This window comes from Neoarius graeffei, chromosome 8, assembly GCF_027579695.1.
Source record: "Neoarius graeffei isolate fNeoGra1 chromosome 8, fNeoGra1.pri, whole genome shotgun sequence".
NCBI lineage: Eukaryota > Metazoa > Chordata > Actinopteri > Siluriformes > Ariidae > Neoarius > Neoarius graeffei.
Genome location: NC_083576.1, coordinates 26811297 through 26839242, shown reverse-complemented (window position 1 = coordinate 26839242; position 27946 = coordinate 26811297). Strand labels below are relative to the sequence as shown.

Sequence of the window (27946 nt, the reverse complement as noted above, 5' to 3'; positions counted from 1 at the left end):
GCCGCGTTTGTAGTGGATAAGCGGCAATATAGTGATTTAGCATCTTTTTTTTACATAATCAACATTTTTTATTGTACTAAGTTTAATATAAATATATAAACAACCTTTATTTCAAAACTCAAAAAGAACTCCAGAAAATACAATAATTCTAAATATAGTACAATATAAATAATTTCCACAAAAAGTTTGTTTTATTACTTATCGTCTACAACAGTGTTTTTAATATAATAATAAGAATAATATTAACCACTAATAATAATTAGTAGTAATGGTAATTATTGATTATTAATCATTACTACTTATGAATTAGTGATTAATAAGTACTAGGGATTATTAAATGTTATAAAATTAAGTTATTAAAAATTATTACAAATAATTATTAAAAAGTAGTAATTGGTAGAATACAAACACTCATAGATTATAGATAATTTATTTTAATAGTGAACATTGATATAAAATAACTGTACTACTACTACTAATAATAAACAATAATACTACTAGTAATACTTGTTAATGTTATCAGTTCAGTTATCAATGTTCACTATTAAAAACAAATTATCTATAATCCATGAATAATTGTTTGTATCACTACTACTACTAATAATAATAATAACTACTTTTTTAATAATTTTAACTAATCTCATAACTCAGTTTTATCGCATTTTAATAATCACTATTTATTAGTATAATTTAGTAGTTGATTGCTACTTATTATTAAATTAAATTTTGATAATCACTGCTTATTAATTAAGTAGTAATAATACTGAATTGTAATAATTGCTACGCTATTCATTATTTATTAATATAGCTAATAAGTAGTGATTATTAAAATGTTATAAAATTGAGTTAATTTTTATTATTAAAAAAGTAGTTATTATTATTATTATTATTATTATTAGTAGTAGTAGTAGTAGTAGTAGTAATACAATTAATTATTCATGGATTATAGATAATAATCAGTGATTTCTGAATAATGAACATTGATATAACAATTGCACTGATAATTAGTTTAGTTATTACAACACATGGATTAATATTGATAATGGTTATGAAAGGTGACGGTTGTTTTTCTGTGTTTAATGTAACGCTCTGATGATTGTATGACTGGATAAACAGGTTTATGCTGTTACCTGCTATAATGCAGAAGATTCTCGAGAACTTCCTCACCCAGCTGTATACTGTACAACACTCAGACTGATTTTGCTGTCAGACACACAATCACACGTCATCAAAGATGATCTTTGGGGATTGAAATAATGCCGGCTAAGGTTGTTCAGCTGGTTCTACTTGCTGTTTATTGTTTTCGTTTTTGAAATGATTCATGGTGTTTTCTCCAGTAAACACCAGTCTTCTCCTTGCTGCTACAGTAGTTCTGCAGGCCCAGAACACACGACTTTGCTTCAGCTGTTTGCATGTCTAACAGTTGCCATTGATGCACCCTGTTGTTCACCAATTGTGTGCATTCTTCTTAAGGTTCGAAAAAAAACTATTGCAGAAAAGTTTTAAGTTGTCGTATTTATCATTTTCTTTGTCATGGTACAGTCTTAATTTTTCCATTTAGAGGTCTTGAAAAGGTCTTAAAAGTCTTGGAATTTGTAATTGAAAAATGTGCAGATACCCTGAAATACATGCATGGGTTGGTAGCTTGTAATATTGAGAGCATGTAAGAAAAGTTTCAGGCATGTTTGATCATGTATAAGAAAGTTGTGAGTGTTTTTGTATTGCTACTCTAATGCCGCCAGGAGGCTGCCCTGTTGCCTGTTGGAAGGGCGATGCGTGATGTCATTTGGGCGCAAGGCTGAGTGTAGCTCTTCAGTGCTGAAGGGGCAAAGCGAAAGGTCTACTAAGGTGACAGTGTTTAATTTTTTTTTTTTCACTATACATCTGAAATGGTGTATTAATGAGCTGCAACCCTGACTTATGGACAAACCCGAACTCTTTACCTGTAAAACAAGGCTGAAACTATGCATCATACTACTCGTTAGCATGCTCTGGACTTATTCATGAAAAACTTAAGACGTCACCAGGTTAGCTGATGTAATTCCCGTGGTAGACAGTCCAATCCCCGTGGCAATGCAGAAAGAGGGTAAACAAACACTGCTTTACTATACAAAATTTATGTGAATATTACAGCAGGATGCACTTGTATGAAAAAAGTCAGAAATATTACCAGAAACACCCGAGCTGCTGGTATGGTATGAATTTATTTGGTAAAATTCATACATGTTAAATATACAGTATAAATAGCACGGAGGATAACACAAAGTATAAAGTGCACTTCTTTCCAATGTGGTCCTCTTGATGACAGCAGGAAACAATAAAATACAAGAGACAAAAATAAATTGACAGAACTGTATAAACAATGATAATGTCATAAACAAAAAATATATATACTAACTGTAATTATCACAGAGTACAACTAGATGACAGAAATGGCACCAAAATGATGAAAAATTAGTTGTGTGCACATCATAAAACTGGGTTTAAACTGTTTCACCTGTTTCTTAAAATGATCACGTGTTTGACTAGATTGCAGTGATCGAGGTTGGTTATTCCACAAACGTAAAAGTATTCCTGTATACTTAAAAGAACACTGAATGGTTTCCATAAAGTGTGATGTCACTTACAATACATGGCCATATTCGACAAAATGGACCATCACGCCAGCGATATTTCTTCAGTGATTTTCCTTGAGTATTTCGGACAATGGCACGAATAATGATGATCATGAAAAACAAGTGTCACCATATCAATTGGTTACACACAAGTGAACAATATTTATAGAGTTGTTTTAGTTCGTCATTACCGAGGCTTTTTTGACCAGACTAAATCAAAGCGAGACACCCAACAAACATCAAGCTGCTGAGCTGCATCAGCAATTATTACGTTTATGCCCAAAGGAACTCAAAATTTTATATATATATATGCTTAATAAAAAGTTAGTGAATTCATAAAAAGTGTTTTCTTAGCCTTTGAACTTCTCTTTTGCGGACTACTGATTGTCTCATTTGTCTTGTCTGCTTTTTGGCCGAAGATTGCGGAAACCGCATCTGGATTCCACGCTGGCTTATATGGTATCCCTAATGCCCCGTGCATCCAAGTTGTTTGAGTGAAACAATTTTCTTCAAAACGTTTCGAGCACACGAGCTGCAAATGTGCTGTTTTTGCACCCGAAGGACCATTCCAGTCAGCCTGTGAGAGGTCTGTTCCTGTGCGGCAAATGGCATTTTTAAACTAGAGACAATTCCCCTGTGGGAAATTGAGAGTGATGCAGTGCACGTAGCAGTCGCTATTGCAGGAGCTGCACTGAACTGTGTGAATGTGTGACTTGCCTTGAGGCTTCAAGCCTGTGTCTCTCTGAGAGGGAGCAGCCCCTCCCTCCTGTGTGTGTGTGAGAGCGAGCATCCCCTCCCCCACCTGCGCGCGCAGAGACACAGAGAGGCACACAGAAAGTGAAGGATTTTCTCAGAGTGCTCCCTCCAAACAACGGGGATTTACACGAAAATGGAAGGAGATATTCACAAAATTATTTCAGATTGAGTGCCACAAGGCTCTCCTGAACACATTGATGTAATTTTTTGTCTCTAGTCTGAAAAATGAGGACAATAGAGCGAGTTAAAAACAAGTGACTTTTCTGATTTTGCAGTCAAAGCGCTGCCACGTTTATAATGGGAGTCTATGGGGCAGCGCGCCTGTCCTCTCCTTACTTTTAGGCTTCTCATTCAAAAACTGTAAATTCTGTCGTTTAGGTAGACACATTGTGTGAATCAGGACAAGTGTGACTACTACTTTTGAGAAAATTGTGTGTAGAGTGAAAATTGTGGCTGAAAACACAGTTTAAAGGAGAAAGTTGGAGCCTTTTTTTCAGGCTGCCTACACTCTAAATTCCTGAGCCACACTGGTGTGTAACGCAATAGACACCCATTATAAAGTCTGAATTTCTCCAGATGTGTAGACCCTAGCAAAAAAAGTTGAATGCCAGATCCACACAGGAGAAGTTTCTCTACGTTTTAAAGTTTGAATCATGTCTCTAGGTGAAAGCATGCCAGAGCAGCGGATGTTTGAAAAACATTGAAAAAGTGTGTTGTTTTTCAATTAATTCCATAGAAATGAATGGGAAATTTTGGGTGACTTTTTTCGCGACTATGTCGCGAAAAAATCACATAATGCTGAACAAAGTAATAGCACACCGAGTCTGACCGAGCCGCACGTTTTGATATATTGCTTGTCTGTGTGCGATGTACGGTTATTGGGTTATTACGAATCAAAATTTGTACGGAAGATGAAAAATTCCTAGGTACTCCTTCTCTAATAATAAGAAGAAACACACAGAAGAACAATAGTTATGCGTGCCTAGGCACTGCATCACTAATTACCGCCTTACCTTTTTGTACTTTGGGAATTGATGCAGGCTAGTTTTTTCACTTCTGCCATTGTTGTCTCCAGTAATGTTCACATGAATAGAGCAGTAGTATAGTACATATATATATACATATAGTAGAGCAGTGTTTGTTTACCCTCTTTCTGAGTTGCTGCGGGGGTTGGACTGTCTACTATGGTAATTACGGTAGGCTAGCCTGGTGACTTCTTGATGAAGTTTTTCATGAATGAGTCGAGAGCATGCTAAGCGTGCTAACGAGTGCGTATGCTGCCAGGAACATGTAAAAACTCGTGCACTTGCCGCTTGTACAGATTTAGGTAAGTCAGATTGTATACAGACCTGTTTTGTAGGCTGTCTAGCAAGGTTACAGTCTGTAGAATGAAGCCATCACGGCAGCACTACTTGTACCAGGGATATAAATATGAAAAGTTACCTCCCCCTGTTGAGTCACTTAGGAGTACATCAGCCTTTCACTATTCCCTCGCTGTTTATCAGTGACATCAGTATTATCTTTCCCCCTCCACTTTTTTGTGAGAGACATGGAATTAATTTTTTTTCATGTAAAATGAAAAAATCTCCAGCTTCTAGTCTTACTCGCTAGGCAGAGCTTCCATGTCTTGAGCCCAAATGACGTCAGAGCATTGCCGGAAATGATTGGGGGGCATTTTTCTGATTTGGTTAAAATATTTTCAATGGCAGCCTCCATGAAGTCGTTCATTCTGCATAGAAACTGACTTTCGGAGATGGATATCTTAGTTGTGTGAGCTCCTTATTTTCAATTATTCACATGAATTGTTAGTTTATATCATAATCTATCTTCATACAGTGGTGCTTGAAAGTTTGTGAACCCTTGAGAATTTTCTAGATTTCTGCATAAATATGACCTAAAACATCAGCTTTTCACACAAGTCCTAAAAGTAGGTAAAGAGAACCCAGTTAAACAAATGAGACAAAAATATTATACTTGCTCATTTATTTATTGAGGAAAATGATCCAATGTTACATATCTGTGAGTGGCAAAAGTATGTGAACCTCTAGGATTAGCAGTTAATTTGAAGGTGAAAATCGAGTCAGGTGTTTTCAATCAATGGGATGACAATCAGGTGTGAGTGGGCACCCCGTTTTATTTAAAGAACAGGGATCTATCAAAGTCTGCTGTTCACTATAGATGTTTGTGGAAGTGTATCATGGCACGAACAAAGGAGATTTCTGAGGACCTCAGAAAAAGTGTTGTTGATGCTCATCAGGCTGGAAAAGGTTACAAAACCATCTCTAAAGAGTTTGGACTCCACCAATCCACTGTCAGACAGATTGTGTACAAATGGAGGAAATTCAAGACCATTGTTACCCTCCCCAGGAGTGGTCGACCAACAAAGGTCGACCACTCCTGGGGAGGGTAACAAAGGACTCCAGGTCCTTTGTGGTCGACCAAGAGAAAGGCGTGTAATAGTCGGCGAGGTCACAAAGGACTCCAGGGTAACTTCTAAGCAACCGAAGGCCCCTCTCACATTGGCTAATGTTAATGTTCATGAGTCCACATCAGGAGAACACTGAACAACAATGGTGTGCATGGCAGGGTTGCAAGGAGAAAGCCACTGCTCTCCAAAAAGAACATTGCTGCTCATCTGCAGTTTGCTAACGATCACGTGGGCAAGCCAGAAGGCTATTGGAAAAATGTTTTGTGGATGGATGAGACCAAGACAGAACTTTTTGGTTTAAATGAGAAGTGTTATTTTTGGTGAAAGGAAAACACTGCATTCCAGCATATCTTATTTAATCTGTGGAACATGGTGGTGGTAATATCATGGTTTGGGCCTGTTTTGCTGCATCTGGGCCAGGACATTCTATCAAAGAATGGTTAAAGAAGAATAAAGTTAATGCTTTGGAATGGCCAAGTCAAAGTCCTGACCTTAATCCAATCAAAATGTTGTGGAAGGAAACCCTCCAACATCCCAGAGTTGAAGCTGTTCTGTACGGAGGAATGGGCTAAAATTCCTCCAAGCCGGTGTGCAGGACTGATCAACAGTTACCGGAAACTTTTAGTTGCAGTTATTGCTGCACAAGGGGGTCACACCAGATACTGGAAGCAAAGGTTCACATACTTTTGCCACCCACAAATTAAGTAATATTGGATTATTTTCCTCAATAAATAAATGCCCAAGTAAAATATTTTTGTCTCATTTGTTTAACTGGGTTCTTTCTATCTACTTTTAGGACTTGTGTGAAAATCTGATGGTTTAGGTAACATTTATGCAGAAATATAGAAAATTCTGAATGGTTCACAAACTTTCAAGCACCACTGTAACTTTATTTTAAAAATGGGTTTACTTTTAAGCTTGCAGAGGAGAAGTATTGCAGCCTTGGGGGGCTTTTTCAACCTTATTTTGGGACAAAGTCACGTAACTTCTCAGCAGTTTTTATCAGATATGACTTTTGTCTTTGTGCCCATTGGAAAACAAGTTATTGCTTTTGCCCCATTCATTACCTCTGCCAACTTTATTGGAGGACATTGCGTTTTTGCCTCTGTTTGATGGTTCTCAACATGGCTCAAACTAGTGAACGGATTTTGTTTAAATTTTGAGGAAAGGTGGGCCATGGGGCAAGGAACAATTGATAAGATTTTGATGCATATCTGGAAATGTATGTGGAGCCAGGATTTTTAAATTTTTTTATTTTTTGCCTTTTCCCAACATAACTCCATAGTAGTGAACAGATTTTGATGAAACTTTAATGTACAGCTTTCATATCATCCTAGATTCAAGTGATTTTGATGTTATGTGACTTGGTGGAGGTATGCACTCTACCGAGTGCTCTTCTAGTTTAGATAAGGGTCTGAACTTGTTAGCCCCAAAAAACTGCCTGGGCACGTTCCCAAGATGGCTGCCGAGTGACAAGAGTTGCCTATAAGAACTTCTGATTTCAGACTCCGGTAAAGTTACATGGCTTGCTGTGGGTTTTTTAAAAAGTAAGAGTTACACTGTTTTTTAAATTTATTTATTTATTTATTTATTTATTTAAATTAATTTTGGTGTGTGAGCAGCTGTTAAGTGAAACCCCCCCCCCCAAATTAATTAATTTTTTTAAAGCCCTTGTTTTCACAGATTGAAATCTGGGACTGGGAGAGCAGACTGAAGCTGAAATTATTAGTTGTCAAGTGCAGGAGGTGAAAAATTTGCTCGATGAGAACATTTTAAAGCAGCGGTTTTCAAGTACCCAAATATGGTCGAATGCAAACTCTGAGAAAAGATGTTCAGTTCATATTTTTTTAAAAAGTGAAGGCATCCCTGGATACTTCTATGCTCTTGGACTCTGAGAATCATGCTTGCTTGAGCCAGAGGTCAGTGCTCCACTTTCAGCTTCACACAGTTGTCGGACACTGAACGTGCAGTAAAATAGAAATATTTCTTCTAATCTCTTATCTTGCCACATGTTACCACTTTGATTTGATGACTGCAAGGCCTCTTAACTTTTTAATTTATTGTATTGTCTCCATCTGTCGCATTTGTTTTGTTTCCTTTTCCAAAGCACTGCCTTGTGCGTGAATGTCAGGAACGCGCTGCAACTCTGTAATTTACCCGCCACCTCATTTTCTTTTTTACGTAAATGCACTCCACAGGGCTTCCACTGACAATGATTAATTTCACGCCTTTGTGTCAGCCTGTCTCAAAGAGTTCTTATCAATTTTGGAGCGCTTTCTGCCCTGGAAGACTCGTTTGCCTCTCTGAATGGGCCTGCGCTTGCCGTTTACCTTCCTATCCCACGCGTGAGCACACTTGCTAACTGTTAAATGTGCAGAAATTGGTGGAGAAATTAATTCTTCGCATGTGCTTCAGCTCCGTTTGCAAGTCTAGTTTGTTAGTTTTTATGCCCCAAAGGCAAGAAATCTCTACATTTATGATGACTGATTCACACCTCTTTTGAACAAACTCTTCGAAAAAGAGCTGTTTGCTTTATTTGAGCCAGTTACTTTGACTACCTGCTGAATTGGATTTCACAGCCCAGTCGCTCCTGGAGCCGCTCCTGTGCGAAAGAGTAAAGTTTAAGTATTTAAAGGGAAAGTTGAAATAGCTTGCAATTGAAATATTTTTGTTTTGCATGTCACAGAACTGCTGTTATTTCATTGGTTGGTTTTGTGTTCTTCCTTTGGGAGGTTAGTGGCTTTGACATAGCTAGCGTTGTTTTGCTGTTGGTTCCAAAAAACTAATACCCTGTCCACACTAGGGATTTTGTACCGATACGAAACTACTTTCGTACCGCAACACCTGTCCACACTAGCAACTATACCGGTACTGTAGCGGTATAACTGTATCGGTACGAAACCCACAAATGTATGGGTTTCGTACCGGTACGGTATCGGTACTGTAGCGCTTCGCTGTAGTGTGGACAGATGAAGCGGCTCTGTATCGATACAAATATAATATGCATGCGCAAAGTCACACACCTCAATCGATGTCTTCGCTGAATAAAATAGTGAAGAACGGAGATTCGTTTGTTTCTTTCTCAACTGCCTCGCGCGTTTTATATGATTTGACTGAATAAATGACCACCAGAAATACAGACTGTACATTGACAACAAAAAGCACACACGCGTTGTTTCATCCATATGGAAGCCGAGAGAGGCCCTTCATATAATCCTTTTTTTTTTTTTTTTTTATTCACCTTGTTATCTCGAGATAATGACATAATTAATTCAGGATCTCGAGAAAACAACACAACTAATTCAAGATCTCGAGAAAACAAAACAATTATTCCATGATCTCGAGAAAACAAAAATTATTTCATGATCTCGAGTAAACAGCTGAGAAATGGTTCATTCAGGTGTGCCAAGAGACTTGTGATATGCTGACTTTGGGGCTATTTCTCATTCTGTATAGACGCAACTTTGGTCATTAGAATGTTTGGAATAATCGATCACCTAATAAGGCAATATTTTGATCAGGGGTTGACACAGGGAGAGATTGCATTAAGTCTTTTAATAAGGGATAATTTCAAAATTAGTCCACGGCACCTCCGCAGAAGACTGGCCCGGCTTCGTCTCTACCGACAGAGATACAGTGATCCAGCTGAGATCATGAAATAATTGTTTTGTTTTCTTGAGATCACGGAATAATTGTTTTGTTTTCTCGAGATCTCGAAATAACGGATGCCATATATTCTCGGAAGGAAGTTATTCGGTAACCACGGAAACATTTCGCGCACGCGCATTTCAACTACCGTGAAAGAAAACCGCAAACATTTCTCGCTAGTGTGGACAGATGCACTAAACTGTACCGGTATACTTTGTATTGATACAGTTGTACCACTTTTGTACCGGTATAAGTGTGAACACAGCACAAGTTTCTTGTCTCACTCATAATTTTCCAGTGATGTTCGAGAACACACACATGACACCCAGAGAAGTAAGTGACATGCTATGTTCATTGCCCTGTTGATGGCGGGGCTTGGTGAGCAATGAACAAGCTTTTTATCTGTAGCCCATTCACTAAAATGGGGCAGTCAAGCAGTAACGTTAGTCCAACATAATAGCAGAGACAGTTTCACATAAAGGCAGCAACAGCCACCATCAAATGGTGCGGTTGGAGTCTTGGGCCAAGTTTACATTAGACCGTATCTGTCTCGTTTTCTTCGCGGATGCACTGTCCGTTCATACCATTCCCGGGAAACGGGAATCCGCCAGGGCCCACGTATTCAACCCAGTTCGTGTCTGGTCCGGTGCTGTGTAAACATTGAGGATACGCGGATACGCTGTGCTGAGCTCTAGCTGACGTCGTCATTGGACAACGTCACTGTGACATCCACCTTCCTGATTCGCTGGCGTTGGTCATGTGACCCGACTGCTGAAAAACGGCGCGGACTTCCGCCTTGTATCACCTTTCATTAAAGAGTATAAAAGTATGAAAATACTGCAAATACTGATGCAAATACTGCCCATTGTGTAGTTATGATTGTCTTTAGGCTTGCCATCCTTCCACTTGCAAGTGGTAAGTGACTTGCGCATGCCCGATATGCACTGGGATCACACACACAGCGGCTCAGTCCCGAATCACTGCTCGTGCGCTTCACTCGCGCGCTCTGTGAGCTGCACAGGGCCGGAGTGCGCACCCTCCAGAGGGCACTCGCTGTTCAGGGTGGAGTGATTTGGAGCGCAGGATGCCTGCGGAGCCGAGCCGCTTAGGAGAAATTTACACATTACACATTTACACATTTCAACTTGCGTGCCGTCTAATTAGCCATGTGATTAGCGTATCCGTGTATTGGCGTTGCTGTGTGCACGCGAATCGTGTATTGGTGTTGCTGTGTGCACGCTAATCGTTTTTAAAAATGTTAATCTGATGATCCGCTGATACGGTCTAATGTAAACCCCACCTTGTTCTTGGACTCGACTCAATTTTCTTTAATGATTTGGACTTGACTCAGACTTGAACACTGGGGACTTGAGACTGGACTCGAGGTTTAGTGACTCGACTACAACACTGTCACAAATCAGCTTTTATTAGGTACTTTGTGCACAAATGCATCATAAGACTCATGCAAAATTGAAACACTGCTCAGATTTTTGGCAACCAAACATGATAAAATGTCAGAAAGTGATGTCTAACTTTCACACAGAGTTAGGCAAGATATTTACTTTTAGCTCACTAAGATGCTGTACAACCCACAAACAGTGTGAATTAAAAGATATAAATGGTGTGTGTGTGTGTGTGTGTGTATACATATACATATGTACGTGTGTGTGTGTGTGTGTGTGTGTGTGTGTGTGTGTGTATATATATATATATATATATATATATATATATATACACACACACACACACACACACACAAAATGTGTGTATGTAATTTTATTTTATTGGTGTGAGCTTTAAGTACAAGCTATTTGACTGAAGAGGAACTTGACCAATATGGCAGTTGGTAATGTTTGTTTGATGTTTTTATAATTAATATTGGGGTTATTGTGCAGCCTGAATGCAGACGACAGTCAAGAGCCATTCAGGCTCTCTAAAGCGCCGTTTCAGCGGCAGGGCACACGTGGAATAGAAATGCCTGCTCCATTGTAGCAAACAATACAAAGGAAGCTAATTGTGTGAGCTTAATTGAAAAACTTTTCTGGTTTAAATGGAAAGTTACTGGAGCTTTTTATAAACTTAACCTGCTACGATGGAACAGCAATACAATAAACGTACACAGAACCCTTTTAGACTATAGCGTAGTGGAATTCTGAAATCTGATTCGTCAGAAGGGGTTGATGATGAATTTTCTATAAGTTCATGTCATAGGTTTCTATTAAATTGCTTGTTTGCATACGTTATTGATTCTATAATCTCACTTTCTGTACACCAGGTGGAAAGCAGAAATTACAAAGGAGACATTTTGTTTTGGAATTTTAGGAGTCTCCAGTGGGCGGCACAATGGTATCGTGGCTGGCACTATCGCCTCACAACAAGAAGGTTCTGGGTTCAAGCCTAGTAGCCTGTAGGGGCCTTTCTGTGTGGAGTGTGTGTGTGTGTGTGTGCGCGTGTGAATGATTGTTTCCCAAGCCCGAAATGGGAGGGTTGCAGCAGGAAAGGCATCCGGCATAAACCTGTACTCCAGTTAATGATGTGGATCAGTAGGGTTCCCACAGCAGCGACTCTACGCACACAAGTGGGACAAGCTGGAAGAAGTGAATGGGAAGGAGTCTCCAGTGTTAAGCACTCGAACTATCAGACATAAAGTTGCTCCTTGATGTTTTCTGATGAAGTCTTCAGGGTGGTGGTCTTTTTTTTGTGTGTCTTTTTAAGGTCACAGGACAAAAAGAGGCTGCTGTGGGAATGAGTTTAATACAAGTGCTGACAGGAACCAAACAACCATAGACATTACACAACATAAAATGTACAGTACCAGTCAAAAGTTTGGACACGCCTCCTAATCCAATGGTTTGTTTATTTTTATTAATTAAGAAACTTCATGTCTTAAAGTAACGATGGATGTCATTTCTCTTTACTTATGCCGCTTTTCCACTACAAACGCGGCTGAGCCGTGCCGTGCCGAGTCGAGCTGAGTCGAGCTGAGCGGGGCTGTTGGAGTTGCATTTCGACTACAACCGCGCTGAACCGTGCTGGCTGGAAGTGGGCGGACACATTGGGTGGAGTTAGCGAAAGTGGGTGGACGTCAGGTGATGTCGTTAAGCAGCGCAAACAGTGACATCAGTGACAGTGGCGGAACAAGTCAGAGCCGGGCCGGGGGCGGGGCAAATGACCGGGCCCTTTATTAAAGCTTATCATAACATCATTTTAGGCTACAAAATGTCCGCAACTGCGGTGTTTACCAATTTCAACACTACCGGGTGCAACTATATGTTATTTAGTACATCAAGTCCTTCAAACGAACATGTAACTCAGAAACAAAAAACATTAGGATACTGTACATGGCTCATAATAAAACATCAATAGCGCACATTATTTGAAGGGCATGCGAATGAGCGCTCAGAGGTTGCAACGGTGACAGGAAGAGTCAGAAATAAAAGGAGGGCGGTGCAAACCTCACTGAATGCACTGTGTTTACCAATTTCAACACTACGGGGTGCACATTAAGTCCTTCAAACGAACATGTAACTCAGAAACAAAAAAACATTAGGCGACATACTGTATGTACAGTATGTCGCCTAATGTTTTTTTGTTTCTGAGTTACATGTTCGAAACATCAATAGCCTACTGCGCGCATTATTTGAAGGGCATACGGCGAGCCTTGCGCTCCGCGAACTCGTCCACGATGCTCTGTATGTCACTGATTCAGTGATCTTTTAAGCGGTAGTCTCACGACCCGAATAGTAAACAATAAACATGGAGGACATGGAGTCGTTAGTGTTGCTGGTCTTGGTGCTGTGGCTTGTTGTCACCTACAACGCCAACAGATACTGGCAAGAGCGCATAGATGAGGCGAGGCGCATAAGGCTTCAGAAATTCTCGTAATTCGTAATTATTCTTCTTCCGGGTTTGCGGTGTTTACAGATCCCAGCGCGCTCGCGGGGCGTGTGTGGGCATGTGAGGACACGCCTCCTCACCAATCAGTGCACAGGGGAGTGTCTGCTCACGCCCCCAACCTCACTCGGCACAGTTTGGCTCGCTTCAGCCCCACTCCAAAACGGTGCGAGTTTTAGGGGCTAAGCAGGGCTGAAACGAGCTGAGTCGTGCTGGTTTTTGGTAGTCGAAATGCGAGCCGTGTCGGGCTGAAGTGAGCTGAAGCGAGCTGAAGTGAGCTGAAAAAGGGTAGTGGAAAAGGGCCATTAGTTGAGGGTTGTTTTCCAATCAGGGTACAAAGTTTGTGTCACAGGGGTCCAAAATTCAAATTGATTCAAACTGGTTCTTGTACCAGTTTTTAAGTGAAGGACAAGTTAAAGAACAGATAGGCACGTGTAATAGTTTGTATTGTAACAAGATTAAGTGTAGCTTTAAGCAGGGCTGGGAGAAACAAATGAAGTGATTCTCGGAGAGGACTTTTTTTTTTGACAATTCAGAATCCACTACTTCCATAGTGCTTTTAAATATAAGGCTGTAAGCTTTGTGTTGGTTGTCTCTAATATTTATGTCCCAATATCTTGACCACATTTTAGGATGAAAATAATAATTTTAGATATGTTATTTTATATTGAAAAATTAGCTGTCTCGGAGAGGACATTTTTTTGACACAGTTACATACTAATTTGATCATAATAGTCTGAAAACTTACTGGCATTCAACATTAAAACTTAACTATGTTTCCAATGATATGGAACCAAATATTTGTTTTATGGTATAAAGAATGATTTAAGTGCATCCCTTTTGGAGCTACCTGTGGTCAAAAAAAGCACTTTTTCTAAATGACACGAGTAATTTTGCTAAATATGACACATATTGCCATATTCTTGACACATGGATTACTATAGTTGTGGAATCGGACTATTTACTGTTTGATCTGAAACACATTTAAGAAAGCAAGAAATTGCACTAATGAACTTTTGACGAGGTACATCTGTTAATTGAAAAGCGTTCCAGGTGACCAGGAAGCTGGTTAAGATAATGCCAATAGTTTGCAAAGTGTCCTCAGGGTCAACGGTGGCTACTTTTGAGTCTAAAATATGAACCTTTTTGGGTTTTAACACTTTTTGTTTACCACAATTCCATATGTTCCATGAGTTTTTTTTCATTGCTTTGATGTCTTCAATATTGTTTGACAGTGTACAAAATTGCCAAATACAGAAAAACCTATGAAGGAGTAGGTGTGTCCAAATTTTGACTGGTACTAATAACTATAAACGAATGTGATTCTTGACTAAAGAATTGTAAATGTTGGTTAAGTGCTGTGGTATAAGAGGAATAAAGCACTTTGGGATGCACTATTTCAGGAAAATAATTAACGGTATCCCGCAACTCAGGTGTTTGATTATTTTCCTATAATAGCATGCTGTGCTGTTTTATTTCTTACATAGTTTGTGAACCAAACAGCCCTGCTTTACCGAGAAATTCTTCTGTAAACTGTTAGTGCTGTTGTTACTCCAAGACATGTTAATGGTTTATTCATCAACTATCTTAGAAAAAAAAAAGTCACAACTTGACTGTGTTCAGGGTTCAGCTGGTTGCTTATCTCATCTGGCCACCCTCATAATATTTGCACACCTCTCTTGCAGTTATAAACAGCAGAAGTTCAACTTGTTGCGTGAGGAGAATGAAGGCTATGCCAAGCTAGTGACCGAGCTGGGCCAGGATCTCTCAGGAAACGTCACCAGCCGTCTTGTTCTGGAGAGCATCAAGTCTTTAATAGGTACACAGTTCATTATATCCCACTCAACCCAGATGATCCACTTGGTTTTCATTGCCTTGTATTATCTGAACCTCATGTATCTTCAGTTCCATCGATTGGTAATGCATTTCTCCCTTGACTGTAATAGAGGTCCTGACCTGCAGTAATTACAAAATCATAAGCAGAAGTAATCTGTCCTGATGAAACACTTGCTGTTGCCGTCACTAATTCAGTGTGTTGCTGCTATTTCGTTCTGAACTGCTGGTTACTTGACAGAACTTGAGATTCGAGCTGCTGATGTGTTCTTCAGTCGTCCGGACAGATTTGTCGGAGGAATATTTTTGCACAAATGACTTGCTAATGCAAATTCATTAGCTAATCCACTCAAGCATTTTTATTGGAATTGATCTTCTATGTGCTTTTTCTTTTTCTTTTTTTCCCCTCCTGTGCAGGATGTTTCAACTTGGACCCAAACCGTGTGTTGGACATAATTTTGGAAGTGTACGAGTGCCGTTCAGACCAGGACGAGTTCTTCATCCCTCTGATCAAGTCATACATGTGTGAGCACCAGACCCTGTGCCACATCCTTGGCTTCAAGTTCAAATTCCATCAGGTGAGATTGTGGGTGTGGGTTTTTAATTATTTATTTTCTTCTTCTTCTTGATGATAATAATAATATCATCATCTGCAGGAGTGTCATTTGCATAGGGGGAGACTTGCTCATAAGTGGGATAGGATTTCCGAACATATAGTAGAGCGGTGGCTTCAATTTTCGACAGTCCATAATTATCAACACCTTTTTTCAGATTTACCAATAAAAAAACAATTTTACAAAGGTGAGTTTCAGTTACAACAGTTATTATTGGTTAATTAATCAACCGGAAGGAAACACCCGCCAGTCTTGTCATCTGATGACACAGCTTGTTACCGGAGATGGAATTTTTTTTGCATGATCAGCAATTCGAGGAAAACCTGGATGTTATCATTTCAGGTAAGCATGGTGGAAAGATCATGGACATGTTTTTACTTATCAAATTCACTGATATTTTATGATCTCCTTGTCGAAACCTACTTTGTTTCTTACTCTTTCCTTTGACAGTCGCCATTTTGTAAATGCACATTTGAGACGTCATGTGAGATATCAGTAATAGTGATCACTTTCACCAGTGGGCCATCATTATCGACACCCTGTGGAATTAAGTGACGTTTACAACTGTTATGTGTCGGCCTTTGTATAACATTGTTGAAGTAGATGAAGTACTTTTAAAAAAATAAATAAATAAATAAAAGTGCTGTGATTTTATAATAATTTTTTTCCTGATTCATAAAAGAATGGAATGCTTTATAGAGTATTTGGAATCCTCTTGCAATAAATAGAATTGAACCAGAATTAAATTCCTCGCATATTAAAAAAAAAAAAAAAATTGCATGCTTGAAATATTCAGATTTTTCTATTCCGTTCAGAAAATATTTTTTTGTAGTTTGTTGTAGATCTCTACCACATATTACAGTATTAGTAGATATTTTATATTTTGGTTTGAGGAATGGCATGCGACCTTTGACCTGGATTTTCATGTGGTTGCAATGTCAATTGCCTATTGACATTTAGTGGTAAACTACAAAACTAGAAATTAATACAAACAGTGATGAATGATTAACAAAATGTGATCTATGAAAATACTTAGAAAGTAGGTAGAAAGTGGAACAAAAATATTTTCTGACACAGGTTCAACATTATCAGTTCATTTGTTTACAAACATTAGAATTACTTCATTTACCTAAGCACTGGCATCGATATATTTATATAAAAGATATTTTGTACTAAATATGTCCATGTAAAAAAAAAAATTTTGATAACTTTTGTTAATACCACATACTGATTATTTTTTAATAAATAATCACCCGGATGTCGATAACCGTGGACAAAGGTAAGTAATCGGGAATCGGCTAGCTTTTTTCCAGTGGAAGTTTGAGTAATTATTCATGCACAATTTACGTATTAAAAGTCTTTTCTACTTTTGCAATGGCAAAAAAAAATTGTTACCGTGTTGATAATTGTTGCTGCCGCTCAACTGTGCAAAAGTCTTGGGCACTTTTCCCACTTTAGAAAAAAAAAACCAAACCAAACTTTGTTGGAGATTTTTATTTTATGACTTCTCCATTATTGAGTCAGTACATTTTGGATTTCCAGACATCCATTTTTCAGCACAAAATTGCATGTTGGAGAAAATTTTTTGTGTCATTAAAGAAAGCAGAATATTATGTAAGAGGGCACTTTTCAGACCAAAAAAAAAACAACCAGAATGAAGGCTGCTGGGTTTTGGTGCAAAAATAACAGGTGTGAGGCAAAGTCTCCAGAAGAACTGTGGCTGGGTCTTGTGAGATGCTTTGCAAAACTTTGTACCCAAGATTTTTTTTTTTTTTTAAAAGGTTGTCTCACACCAAATATTGTCTTCATTTCATTTATTCCTCTTTACGGCTAATGTTGGCTTGCCTAAAGTCTCGAGAGGGACTTGACGAAAATAATTTAGATTGAAGGGATTCAGCTGATTAAACCAGCGGTTCCCAAACTTTTTTGGCCGCGCACCCCCTTCTATACTCCAACCAGGTTGACGCACCCCCAGTTCCCCAGTTTCAAAAAACACACGCTTTCTTATAAAGGCAGCATCTTTAATCGTGCTAAAATGATGATAAACATCGTTTGCCACACCTGCAGGAAACCACAAAAGTGAAAAAAAACCAAAACACCAAAGCTTTCTTACAAAGGCAGCACGTGCTCGAATGAGAACATCGAATCACATTAACATATTATGCGCTCTCATATTTGAATTAGATAGAATTTGATTGAAATGTAACAGTTTTAAAACGTTGCAACACGGTAAATGCGCAAATTCATTACAAAGGGAGATCACATTGAGGCATGTAGTCTACCAGCCAGATATGGGGAAAATATACGATTTTCATCCGTGTTTAAAACACTAGCAACACAACCCTGTCATTACAAGGTTATGAAAATGAATTGAGAATGAATTTAATTTGCAAAAAAGTTAACATATAATAACAGTAAAAATAGCAATGATAATTATGAACATATGCATTTTAAAGAGATGCAACAATTAATCCGCTGCAATCCCGTCTCCCTCTCTTCTCTCCTTCTCACCAATTGCCCCCGATTCCTCCCTATCTGTTGGGGTTTCTCCTCCGTCATCCCTGATTTGTGGTGGCTCATTTAGTTTTGCCGAATTCAACCAGTTGAGCATCGCGAATGAATGAAGCCACAAACTACTGCAGAACCGTTACGGCATAGAAGAAGAGTTAAAAATCGCCATTACATTTTTTATCTTGCGCACCCCCTAGTGGCAGCTCGCGCACCCCCGGGGGTGCACGCACCACACTTTGGGAAACCCTGGACTAAACAATTTGAAAACCCCTGATCGAAAGTAAACGCAAATACTACTACGGTGAATACAGTAAATACTATGACTACTAGTAAACAATACTTCTGCTGTGTGAGCAGCTATGTTAACATGACCTGTTATGGGGAACTCAGGGTTCCTGACTTGCCAGTTTGAGAGGATGTCAAACTTTTGGTTTTTCTTACTTGAAGGCCAGAAAGCTTGAGTTAGGAACTTTATTTGCACGCCACATAAAATCCCAAAGATACTCATGTAATAATGGCATTACCCTGCATTCACGTGTAAAACTATCCAATCCGTTTCAGGCTTTATAAGCCTCAGTGTTTATGGGTACAGCAGGAGGAGAAAAGTGTTTCTGCCACAGCTCAGGTGACTCTGTTTAATGGGTTAAAAGTACTGAAGAGTTAATTGTTCTTTTGTTGAATGGACACTGGGTCCAGTACCAAAGGTTTTTCTTGTCTGGTTTTTGTCTTGTACCTGCTTCAGGAACTACTGGCACTTGTATGTATGAATGAATGAACAAGTATGCACTTGAGTCACTGTGTTATGAGTACTTTTCTTGGATCATACAGTACCAAACAAAAGTTTGGGGACACCTTCTAATTCAGTGGGTTTTTTTCTTTATTTTTATTAATTAAGGCACTTCATATCTTAAAGTATTGGATGCAATTTCCTTTATTTAGTTGAGCAGTTCTTGACATGGATTACTACAGTTGTGGAATAGGGTTATTTACTGTGTGTTTATTATTTACTATTTACTGTTTATCAGACACATTAAGAAGGCAAGAAATTGCACTAATTAACTTTTGACGAGACACACCTGTTAATTGAAAAGCATTCCAGGTGACTACCTCATGAAGCTGGTAAAGATAATGCCAATAGTGTGCAAAGTGTCAAGGTAAACAGTGGCAACTTTGAAAAATCTAAAATATGAAACATACTTTAACAATTTTTTGTTTCAGGTGTAGTTTCATATTTGTTCCATCTGTTATTTCATATTCAATTTTCAGTATTATTGTACAGTGTCTACAATACAGGGAAAAAAAAAAACTATGAACGAGTAGGGGTGTCCACACTTCTGACTGGTGCTGTATGTAGTGTGTGTAATATTTTTCTTACACTGAACAGAGCTGGGGCGGCACGGTGGTGTTGTGGTTAGCGCTGTCGCCTCACAGCAAAAAGGTCCGGGTTCAAGCCCCGTGGCCGGCGAGGGCCTTTCTGTGCGGAGTTTGCATGTTCTCCCCATGTCCGCGTGGGTTTCCTCCGGGTGCTCCGGTTTCCCCCACAGTCCAAAGACATGCAGGTTAGGTTAACTGGTGACTCTAAATTGACCGTAGGTGTGAGTGTGAATGGTTGTCTGTGTCTGTGTGTCAGCCCTGTGATGACCTGGCGACTTGTCCAGGGTGTACCCCGCCTTTCGCCCGTAATCAGCTGGGATAGGCTCCAGCTTGCCTGCGACCCTGTAGAACAGGATAAAGCGGCTAGAGATAATGAGAATGAGATGAGATGAACAGAGCTGATGATGTGGGTGCATTTTGGTCCACATTTTTTAACCAGGTCATTTTTTGTGCCTTATTTATTGAGTGTACAAGCATAGTCTTTTAGCTGACTTGTACATTCCTTTGATTTATCTACACACACAAGTTGGAGTGCTCAAAAAGTGTTTGTCAGCAATAATATCAAGTGTATTCGTCACTGTTCTATGCCTGAAAAGGAACAGCTTCTGAGCTGTACTGAGATGAAAGCTAAATTCAACCAGTGGGAGTATTTAGTGAATTTCTCATGATTTTAAAATGGCATCCCCACCCCCAATCTGATATCTTTTACATACAGAGGCATTTTTCATGTTTTGTATTTGTGAAATAATTTGCTTGTTTAGTCCAATTTGCCATTTGCAGGAAGGTAATGGGAATGGCTTCGAAGAAAACACTGAAAGTTCCATCCCTGCACTAGTTTTTACATAGCAGCTGTGATCAGACAGCAAAAGCCGCTTATGAAATTACAAGGAATTACAAGGTTTTACCATTAAAACTGCTATTTAATGACTTAATTAGGAAGTGTGTGAAGATATTTTTGAGTCCTTACCAAAGGATTAAAGTGGGAACTGGAGCAAAAGCTTGACCTCAGTGGCAGTAACCAAAACAGGACAAAAACTAAACTTAGACCATTCCAGGAGGGATTTCTGAGGCAGTATAAGCATTACAAAATGTCTGGTACAACAAAATTGCATTATTATTATTATTTTGGAGGACTTTATTTTTAATATTCTGGAACAACTTATTGTGTGTTAAATATGGGGGATTAATATTGAGTACAGCTTATATTATTTGCTTTAAGGATTAAAGACAGTGTGGTGTGCATCAACCTGCCTTGTTTTCTCCTCAGGAACCGAATGGAGAAACGCCATCGTCTTTGTACCATGTTGCTGCTGCACTTCTCCAACACAATCTCATCGCTCTGGAGGATCTCTACGTACATGTGTGTGACTGGTTTCTGTTTGTTTCAAACCCCCCCCCCCCATCCAAGATGCAGCAGTAGTCATTTTTCAGTGTTCGATGATGAATCTTGCAAAATTAGCAGTTTTGCCAAGATTCAACCATAAATAGTTAAATGCATTTTATCCCCTCAATACAGGAATATAGGCACCCTTAAGAAAAAAAACAACGCACATAAGTGAGCTCAAATGTACATGGACATTATTAAAGGTTGACTGCCTTTCAGATTTTTCAAGTGTAGGGCATAAGAATTTTCCCTGACACCCAGTTATTTTTGTGTAGTGGCTTGAAAGCTACTGAATTTGAATCACAGACTTCCAATTTTATTTTAATTTTTTTAATAGAAGAATTAAAAAAAATTCTGTGGCCCTAAATTCTCCACTATTTTTTCCTGCTTCACCATGACCCAATTCAAGATACTATGTCATACATCGCATGGTGGGCTTTCCCTGTTTGCACAAGGCATTGTGGGATACAAATTTGATACAGGAGAGGAAAATGGAGGACGAGTGTGCTAATGAAGCACGGAAGTCCGACTACAGTAACAGAAAGCGAGAAGAAAAGACATTACAGTATGTTGCGAAGGAAAGGAAACGCAGGACCAAACTAATAAATGTCAGCGAGCACCTCTGTGTGATCAGCAGTTCTTTTAGCGACAAAATGATATAACTGTCAGTGCACGGTCAAAGGTAAATCTGCGCATGCGCACATGGACTTCCTCTGTCTGCTTGACTGCGTGAAGTGAGTGATTTCATACACATTATTTGCTCAGGAATCCCCTCAAATTAAAGAACTTCCCAGCCACAGAATGGCCTGATATTTTGTGAAATATAAAAGAAATAAACATGCATCACAATGACCAAATTTCAGAGGGAACTAAATTTCACTGATCTGATGAAATTGAAAGGCTGTCTCGCTTGATTTGTAATGGATATTTTTTTTTAATATTCTAAAAGGTGGCAGTAATTATTGGAGGCATTGTAATCATTCAGGCTTGTGGCCTTTTTCCCCTTATGGACTATCAACACTTGTAAACTTTAATTGGACCCTCGTATACTTCAAAGTGGTATTGTACTGATGGAAATGGGGATTACGTAGAGGCACAAGGCTTGTAAAGATTCACTCAGTTCATGATTGCATTTGCTTCACAATGTGTGTTTCTTGCTTCGATTTCCCATCATAGTTTGTGGAAAAAAATAAATTTTATTCCCCAAAAAGCAATCTTTATATTTTCTTTATCAACTAAAATATTCCATGAAGTTAATAATGAATAATTATTTTCCCACATTAGTAAAGGTTGGAGTAAAATACAATAGCCTATTAATGAAAATATTCCTTTTATTAAAAATGAAAGTTAATCACAAATGGGCCTTTTCTTCATAATTTTTAATGGACATTTGTACTACTTCCATTTTCTTCTCTTTTGTTTAGCCAATTTCTTGTTAAATCTATTTGTACAGTCAACTGCACATCATCTGTTTCCCATTTAGATCTGTTTTTGTGCATTTTCACAGCATTAGAGCTGTTACTTCCATCTGGAGTGAATTCCCACTATTTTACGTTATTTCTTCTCCTGTCTGAATAATGCAATTACCGTGAGGAAAAAATGAAGAGGTTATACAACCTAATGATAATCAAGTAATTTATTTGATTGGCAAAATTGATGTATTGTTGCACAATATATCGTTATGTGCCCAACAGGCACTGTGCTCATTTCTGAATTTTTGTTGTACTAGCTGCTCCCGCTGGACTCCTCCATCGTGGAAGAGCACAAAAGGGAGATCCTGGAGGCCAAGCAGATCGCCCGCAAGCTCACCATGGTGGTGGTGCCCTCAGAAAAGAGTGACGATAAAGAAAAGGAGAAGGACAAAGAAGAGGAAAAGAATGATAAGGTATTCACTCGTCTGAAGAGTGTGCTTCATGCTGTTGCCCAGTGCGCTGTTCGTGGTATCTTAGTATCATGATACTCAGTTTTGTGTTTTTAGATTGTCTTGTTTTACTCTTGTAATATTGAATAACATTATTGTTCCTCATTGTCTGGAATGTATTATCTAGGGATGCATTCCCCCCCGACTAAGTGAGTACCTGTTGGGTATTGGTGTGAAAAGATGCATGGGGATCATGTCAGGGATTTGGGGGGAGTTTAAAGCACAAATATGAATGAGCATGGTATCAGTAATGATGCATCCCTAGTATTTGAGTTTCTGAGGTCATCTCAGGAACTGAAAATGTTCACTGCATTTCTGAGGTCTTGGAAATGGAGAAAGAGTCCAGAAATTTTATTTCTTCTTTTTTCCTTGTTATTAATACAGTTGTCAAAGAAAATGAGGCGATTTCCTTCCTGCAATCCCCTGAATGATAACTTGTCCCTCCTCCTGAGGATCATATTGAGAAGAGACAATGCACAGCTTACATATAATACCTTACTGTAATACCCGTTTAATCCCTGACTTCTTTAATTGAAGGATTTACAGTCAGCACCTTCTTTCGCCCTTCATCAGTCAGGGCCGTGCTGCACTGAGCGACTGCAGGGATGGAGCGTGCTGATTTTTGAGCAGCCCCATCAGCGCAGAACAGCACCTCATTAAACATCCGAGACAGGGCCAGCATGTGATCAAATCCACATCTGCACGAACACAGACGCACGCATTCGTGTTCCCAGCTTTGTGTGTGCCCACAGTGCGAGCACAAGATTTAAGCGTCACGTTTAAGCTTTACTGAATGGGCTGGGCTAATCAATGCCTGCAGTGTTCTTCAGCTGGCTTTTTGCTGAAGTTAATTGTTCTGCAGTAGGTCGTTGCTGTTCTTGTTTCAGTGGTGCGTGTTTGGAATAGATTGAGCTCCTTTCCTCACAACGATTGAAAAGTAACTGTTTCAATCGTGTTTATTTACCCCAGAGTCCCAAGGGCCCAGGTAGATTCCTGCTTATTGCACAGCGTGTGCTTGGTGCGAGGTGCATACTACTTCTCACAGCCTCCACTTCTCTCTTTATACAAAGTAAACCATATCGAAAGAAACTGTGTAAATAAATCATCAGCACCTCCATATACTGGGCCATATGTAAAGGAGTAGCTCCCCTCTTCACCTCTTTGTCCTTTCATTTTTCTTTCCAGCCACCCAATAACCAGAAACTGGGTCTGCTCGAGGCGCTGCTGCAGATCGGAGACTGGCAGCATGCACAGAGCATTATGGAGCAGATGCCACCCTTCTACGCCACCTCTCATAAATCCATTGCTGTAGCATTGTGCCAACTGCTGCACCTCATCGTGGAACCTCTGTACCGCAGGTAGACACACATGGAATAATAACTGAATATGCAGCCTTCTCTTTTTAAACAATCTGGATGAAATGTAAATGCACAATAACCATTTATTATTGTGAAATAGACGTCATGTCAGAGAACCTACACCCTGTAAAATATTCTTAGTTATTCTGTCATCCTGCTTTATTCAGTAACTGGAAGACCCATGTTTCATTTGGGTTTAAATAATGTTTAAATAGTTAAGATCAGTTTAAAAGCAAGACATGGGCTTTCCCCTGAGTATATATGCAATATGATTAAGGATCCAGTGTTTCTCCTACCATTATATTGCCCCCACCCACACACACACTAAGGTCCGGAAGGGGGGGGACACGAACCGCGCGCGCAACAACACAGGAGTGCAGTTCTCTTGTAAAAAAATTGTTCGAATTATTGTTCTGAAATAAATATGAAGACTTAGGCTACATCCACACGACAACGGCAACGAGATTTAAAAAAAAAAAAATATCACGTCCACATGGGCAACGGATCAGTAAAATATCAGGTACATATGGCAACGCAACGCTTGCTGAAAACGATGCAATACACATGCCACACCTCTACGTGCGCTGTAAGACGGTCCCATCGGAGACACCAGAACAATAGAAGTAGTAAGGACGCATGCACATAAACTATTATGCGCGAGACTTCATATTAGCCACAAAGTCAGAAAAATCTGTTCGTAAAATTACGTTATAATGACCAAATACAATGAAAAGTATTTTTCCAGTCTCACCTGTGAAAGGTAATCCCATGTGATCTCGTTTGGACGGCAAACCTGTTGGTACAGTTAAATGCAGCACATGAATGAGGCATCTTTATTCTCCGCTTTGCCCCATCCAATATGGCGGCGAGGATGACGTATGATTCTACGCGGAAGGCGGCGTCTTTAATGGTCCGGAATAAATTGAATGCTACACGTTGATGGATTAATTTGCTGTTCTACGCCCTTTTTGAGGAATGTATTGTAGGACTTAAACCAATATCTGAAGAGGTGAGATCGCTCCTTTTTTTTCCCTATTTTTGCTGGCGGGATTGACTCTGCCCTAAGGGCTATTCTCTCTCTCTCTCTCTCTCTCTCTCTCTCTCTCTCTCTCTCTCTCTCTCACTTTGCACCATTATACAATAAATATTCACAGTGAAAATATTTTGTAAGCGCGTTTCATGAACCAAGTTATGGACCCTTTTCACGTGACGTCACGACAAACGCGGCCGCCGTTTTGGACATGTACTACCAGTAGTTTACCACAGCCAGCATTGAGGAACGGCAGCAAAGAAAGTTTTTACTTTCAGCAAGACTTCAATCATGCCACTATATTGTTGTGCACCTGGATGTAGTAACCATCAACAAACAAGGCAAGGTTTATCATTTTATCGGATCCCGACGGAGAAGATGGATAGCGGCCATAAACAGGAAAGATTGGCAGCCCTCGGCATACCAGCGCTTGTGTAGTGACCACTTTGTTGGAGGTAAGACGTATAAAATTAGCCAGAAAAGGCATTACATTGCTGTTAACATTCTGTGGCGGCGAGTGTGTAACCAAATAGGCTAAAATAACCCATTGTAACCTCTTTGTTCTTCTGTAGTAGCTATTGTTTACTAGCTAATGTCAACATCATCATAGCTGGTATGTTACTGTAGCAATGTTTACGTTCAGTCATTTGGATGACTGTTAAAACCTTTCAGTCTCAAGTTTTTCCTTTACTGTATTTACTAGTTTACTGTAATTATGATCTGGCCGAGGTTCCCCTCAAATTAAGCAGCGCGCACCGGCTTGCTCCCGGAGTGCTCCGGCCGAGGTTCCCCTCAAATAAAGCAGCGCGCGCCGGCTTGCTCCCGGAGTGCTCCGGCCGAGGTTCCGGAGCACACTCCGGCCGAGGTTCCCCTCAAATTAAGCAGCGCGCTCCGGCTTGCTCCGGAGCAAGCCGGAGCACGCTCCGTAACCTTGGCTGGAGCAAGCCGGAGCGCGCTCCGTAACCTCGGCCGGAGCACTCCTGGAGCAAGCCGGAGCGCGCTCCGTAACCTCGGCCGGAGCACTCCGGGAGCAAGCTGGAGCGCGCTCCGGAACCTCGGACGTTGGCGTGTATGTGTATGGCGATGGGTTTTTAACGACATAGGTATACAGATCATGTGGGCCGAAGTCAGGTAAAGACGAGGGCTTCGTGTACTTCCGTACGTCAGTGAACAATCCTGGTGGAAGCAGGTAAACGTCGTTCTCTAAGCCTGCTAACCTCAATTTTTGCAAATATCTCTCCCTCTGCTCGCCCTGTAAATGCCCTACGTCGCTGGATAGTGAAGGTGTTTTCTGCATCTCGCTCCTTTTTCTTTTATGTTTTTCGTTTGTCGCCTTCCTCGCATTCAAACTGATTCGAGCCGAAGTCCACTACATGTCCAAAATGGCGGTTGCGTTTACGAAGGTCACGTGACTGAAAAGGGTCTATAGGATTTGTTGACAACTCGCATCGAGTTCGTTACACTTCTACCCGGCGTGAAGCACGTGTGGTTGTGACGTCATTGTAAACAAATCCGTTCTACTCATCCAGATGACTTCGCAACGGCGCCGTTGCCAGATCTTTCCACTCTGGAACCCGTTCTCAAAAGATTTCGTTTTGGGGCACCCAAAACGCCGGTGCCGTGTGGACGCCAGGCCGAAACGATAAACAATTTTATCAGATTCACCTGAATCCGTTGCCGTGTGGACAGGGCCTTAAATGACTCCTTTAACTGTTTGTTCAGGTTCAAATGCTCTGTAATAGGAGCCGTGGGGAGGGGTCCTGCAGGTGACCATCCTCATCCAGCAGCCCCCTCCCCCCAGACCAGTAAACTTAGGGGAAACACTGGGATCATTCACAGTATAGTTTAAGATACAACTGTATTAATGGCATACCACTTCAACCATCTGCTATTAAAACTAAGAAAACCCTGGGTGACCGGGCCTTTTCTGTGGCAGCACATTGTGAATGGAACAGATTACCTTTAGAAGTTCGAAACAAATCTCGTTTTAATAGATTCAAGAGTTTAGTGAAAACTTATTTCTTTAGGTTGGCTTTTTATTAATTCTTATCAAGCTATCAAATAGAAGCTAATGAATCCTGTAATTATAATTTGTGAATTTGAATTTTGAGTTTTATTTATTTTTTTTAAATTACATATATTTATCTTGAATATCTTTTTGAACATAGGACAGGTATTATAATTATTAATGGACATTTCACAATGATATTTTAATATTTATAGGTTTTGTAGTAATCATAGGGCATTTTACCATAGGATATTGCCACAGGCTATTTTATGTTGATTTTAATCTTGTAATGTGCATTTGATCATATTAATATGTAAATTTGCACAATCCAAGCATTATCATACCCCCCTGCAAACAAAGTTTGGGGGTGTAGATAGGAATCACCCTGTCCGTCCGTCTGTCCATATGTCTTGTAAGCACAACTCCTCCTAAACGGTTTGATGGATTTTGATGCAACTTTACACAGTTGCAGTATACAGTGCTCAGCGTAAATGAGTACACCCCCTTTGAAAAGTAACATTTTAAACAATATCTCCATGAACACAATTTCCAAAATGTTGAAAAGACAAAGT

The 27946-nt window shown here is 39.7% G+C and overlaps 1 protein-coding gene across 2 annotated transcripts in view; it reads left to right on the top strand.

Moving 5' to 3' along the window:
* thoc2 (THO complex 2) overlaps positions 1 to 27946 on the top strand; it is a 209330-nt gene that overhangs the window by 79383 nt on the left and 102001 nt on the right. For both annotated transcript variants that reach the window (XM_060927494.1, XM_060927493.1), the window contains exons 7-11: positions 15027 to 15160; positions 15592 to 15752; positions 20941 to 21033; positions 22787 to 22942; positions 24164 to 24336. In XM_060927494.1, the coding sequence (XP_060783477.1) occupies positions 15027 to 15160; positions 15592 to 15752; positions 20941 to 21033; positions 22787 to 22942; positions 24164 to 24336 (717 nt within the window). The remainder of the gene's footprint in view (positions 1 to 15026; positions 15161 to 15591; positions 15753 to 20940; positions 21034 to 22786; positions 22943 to 24163; positions 24337 to 27946) is intronic.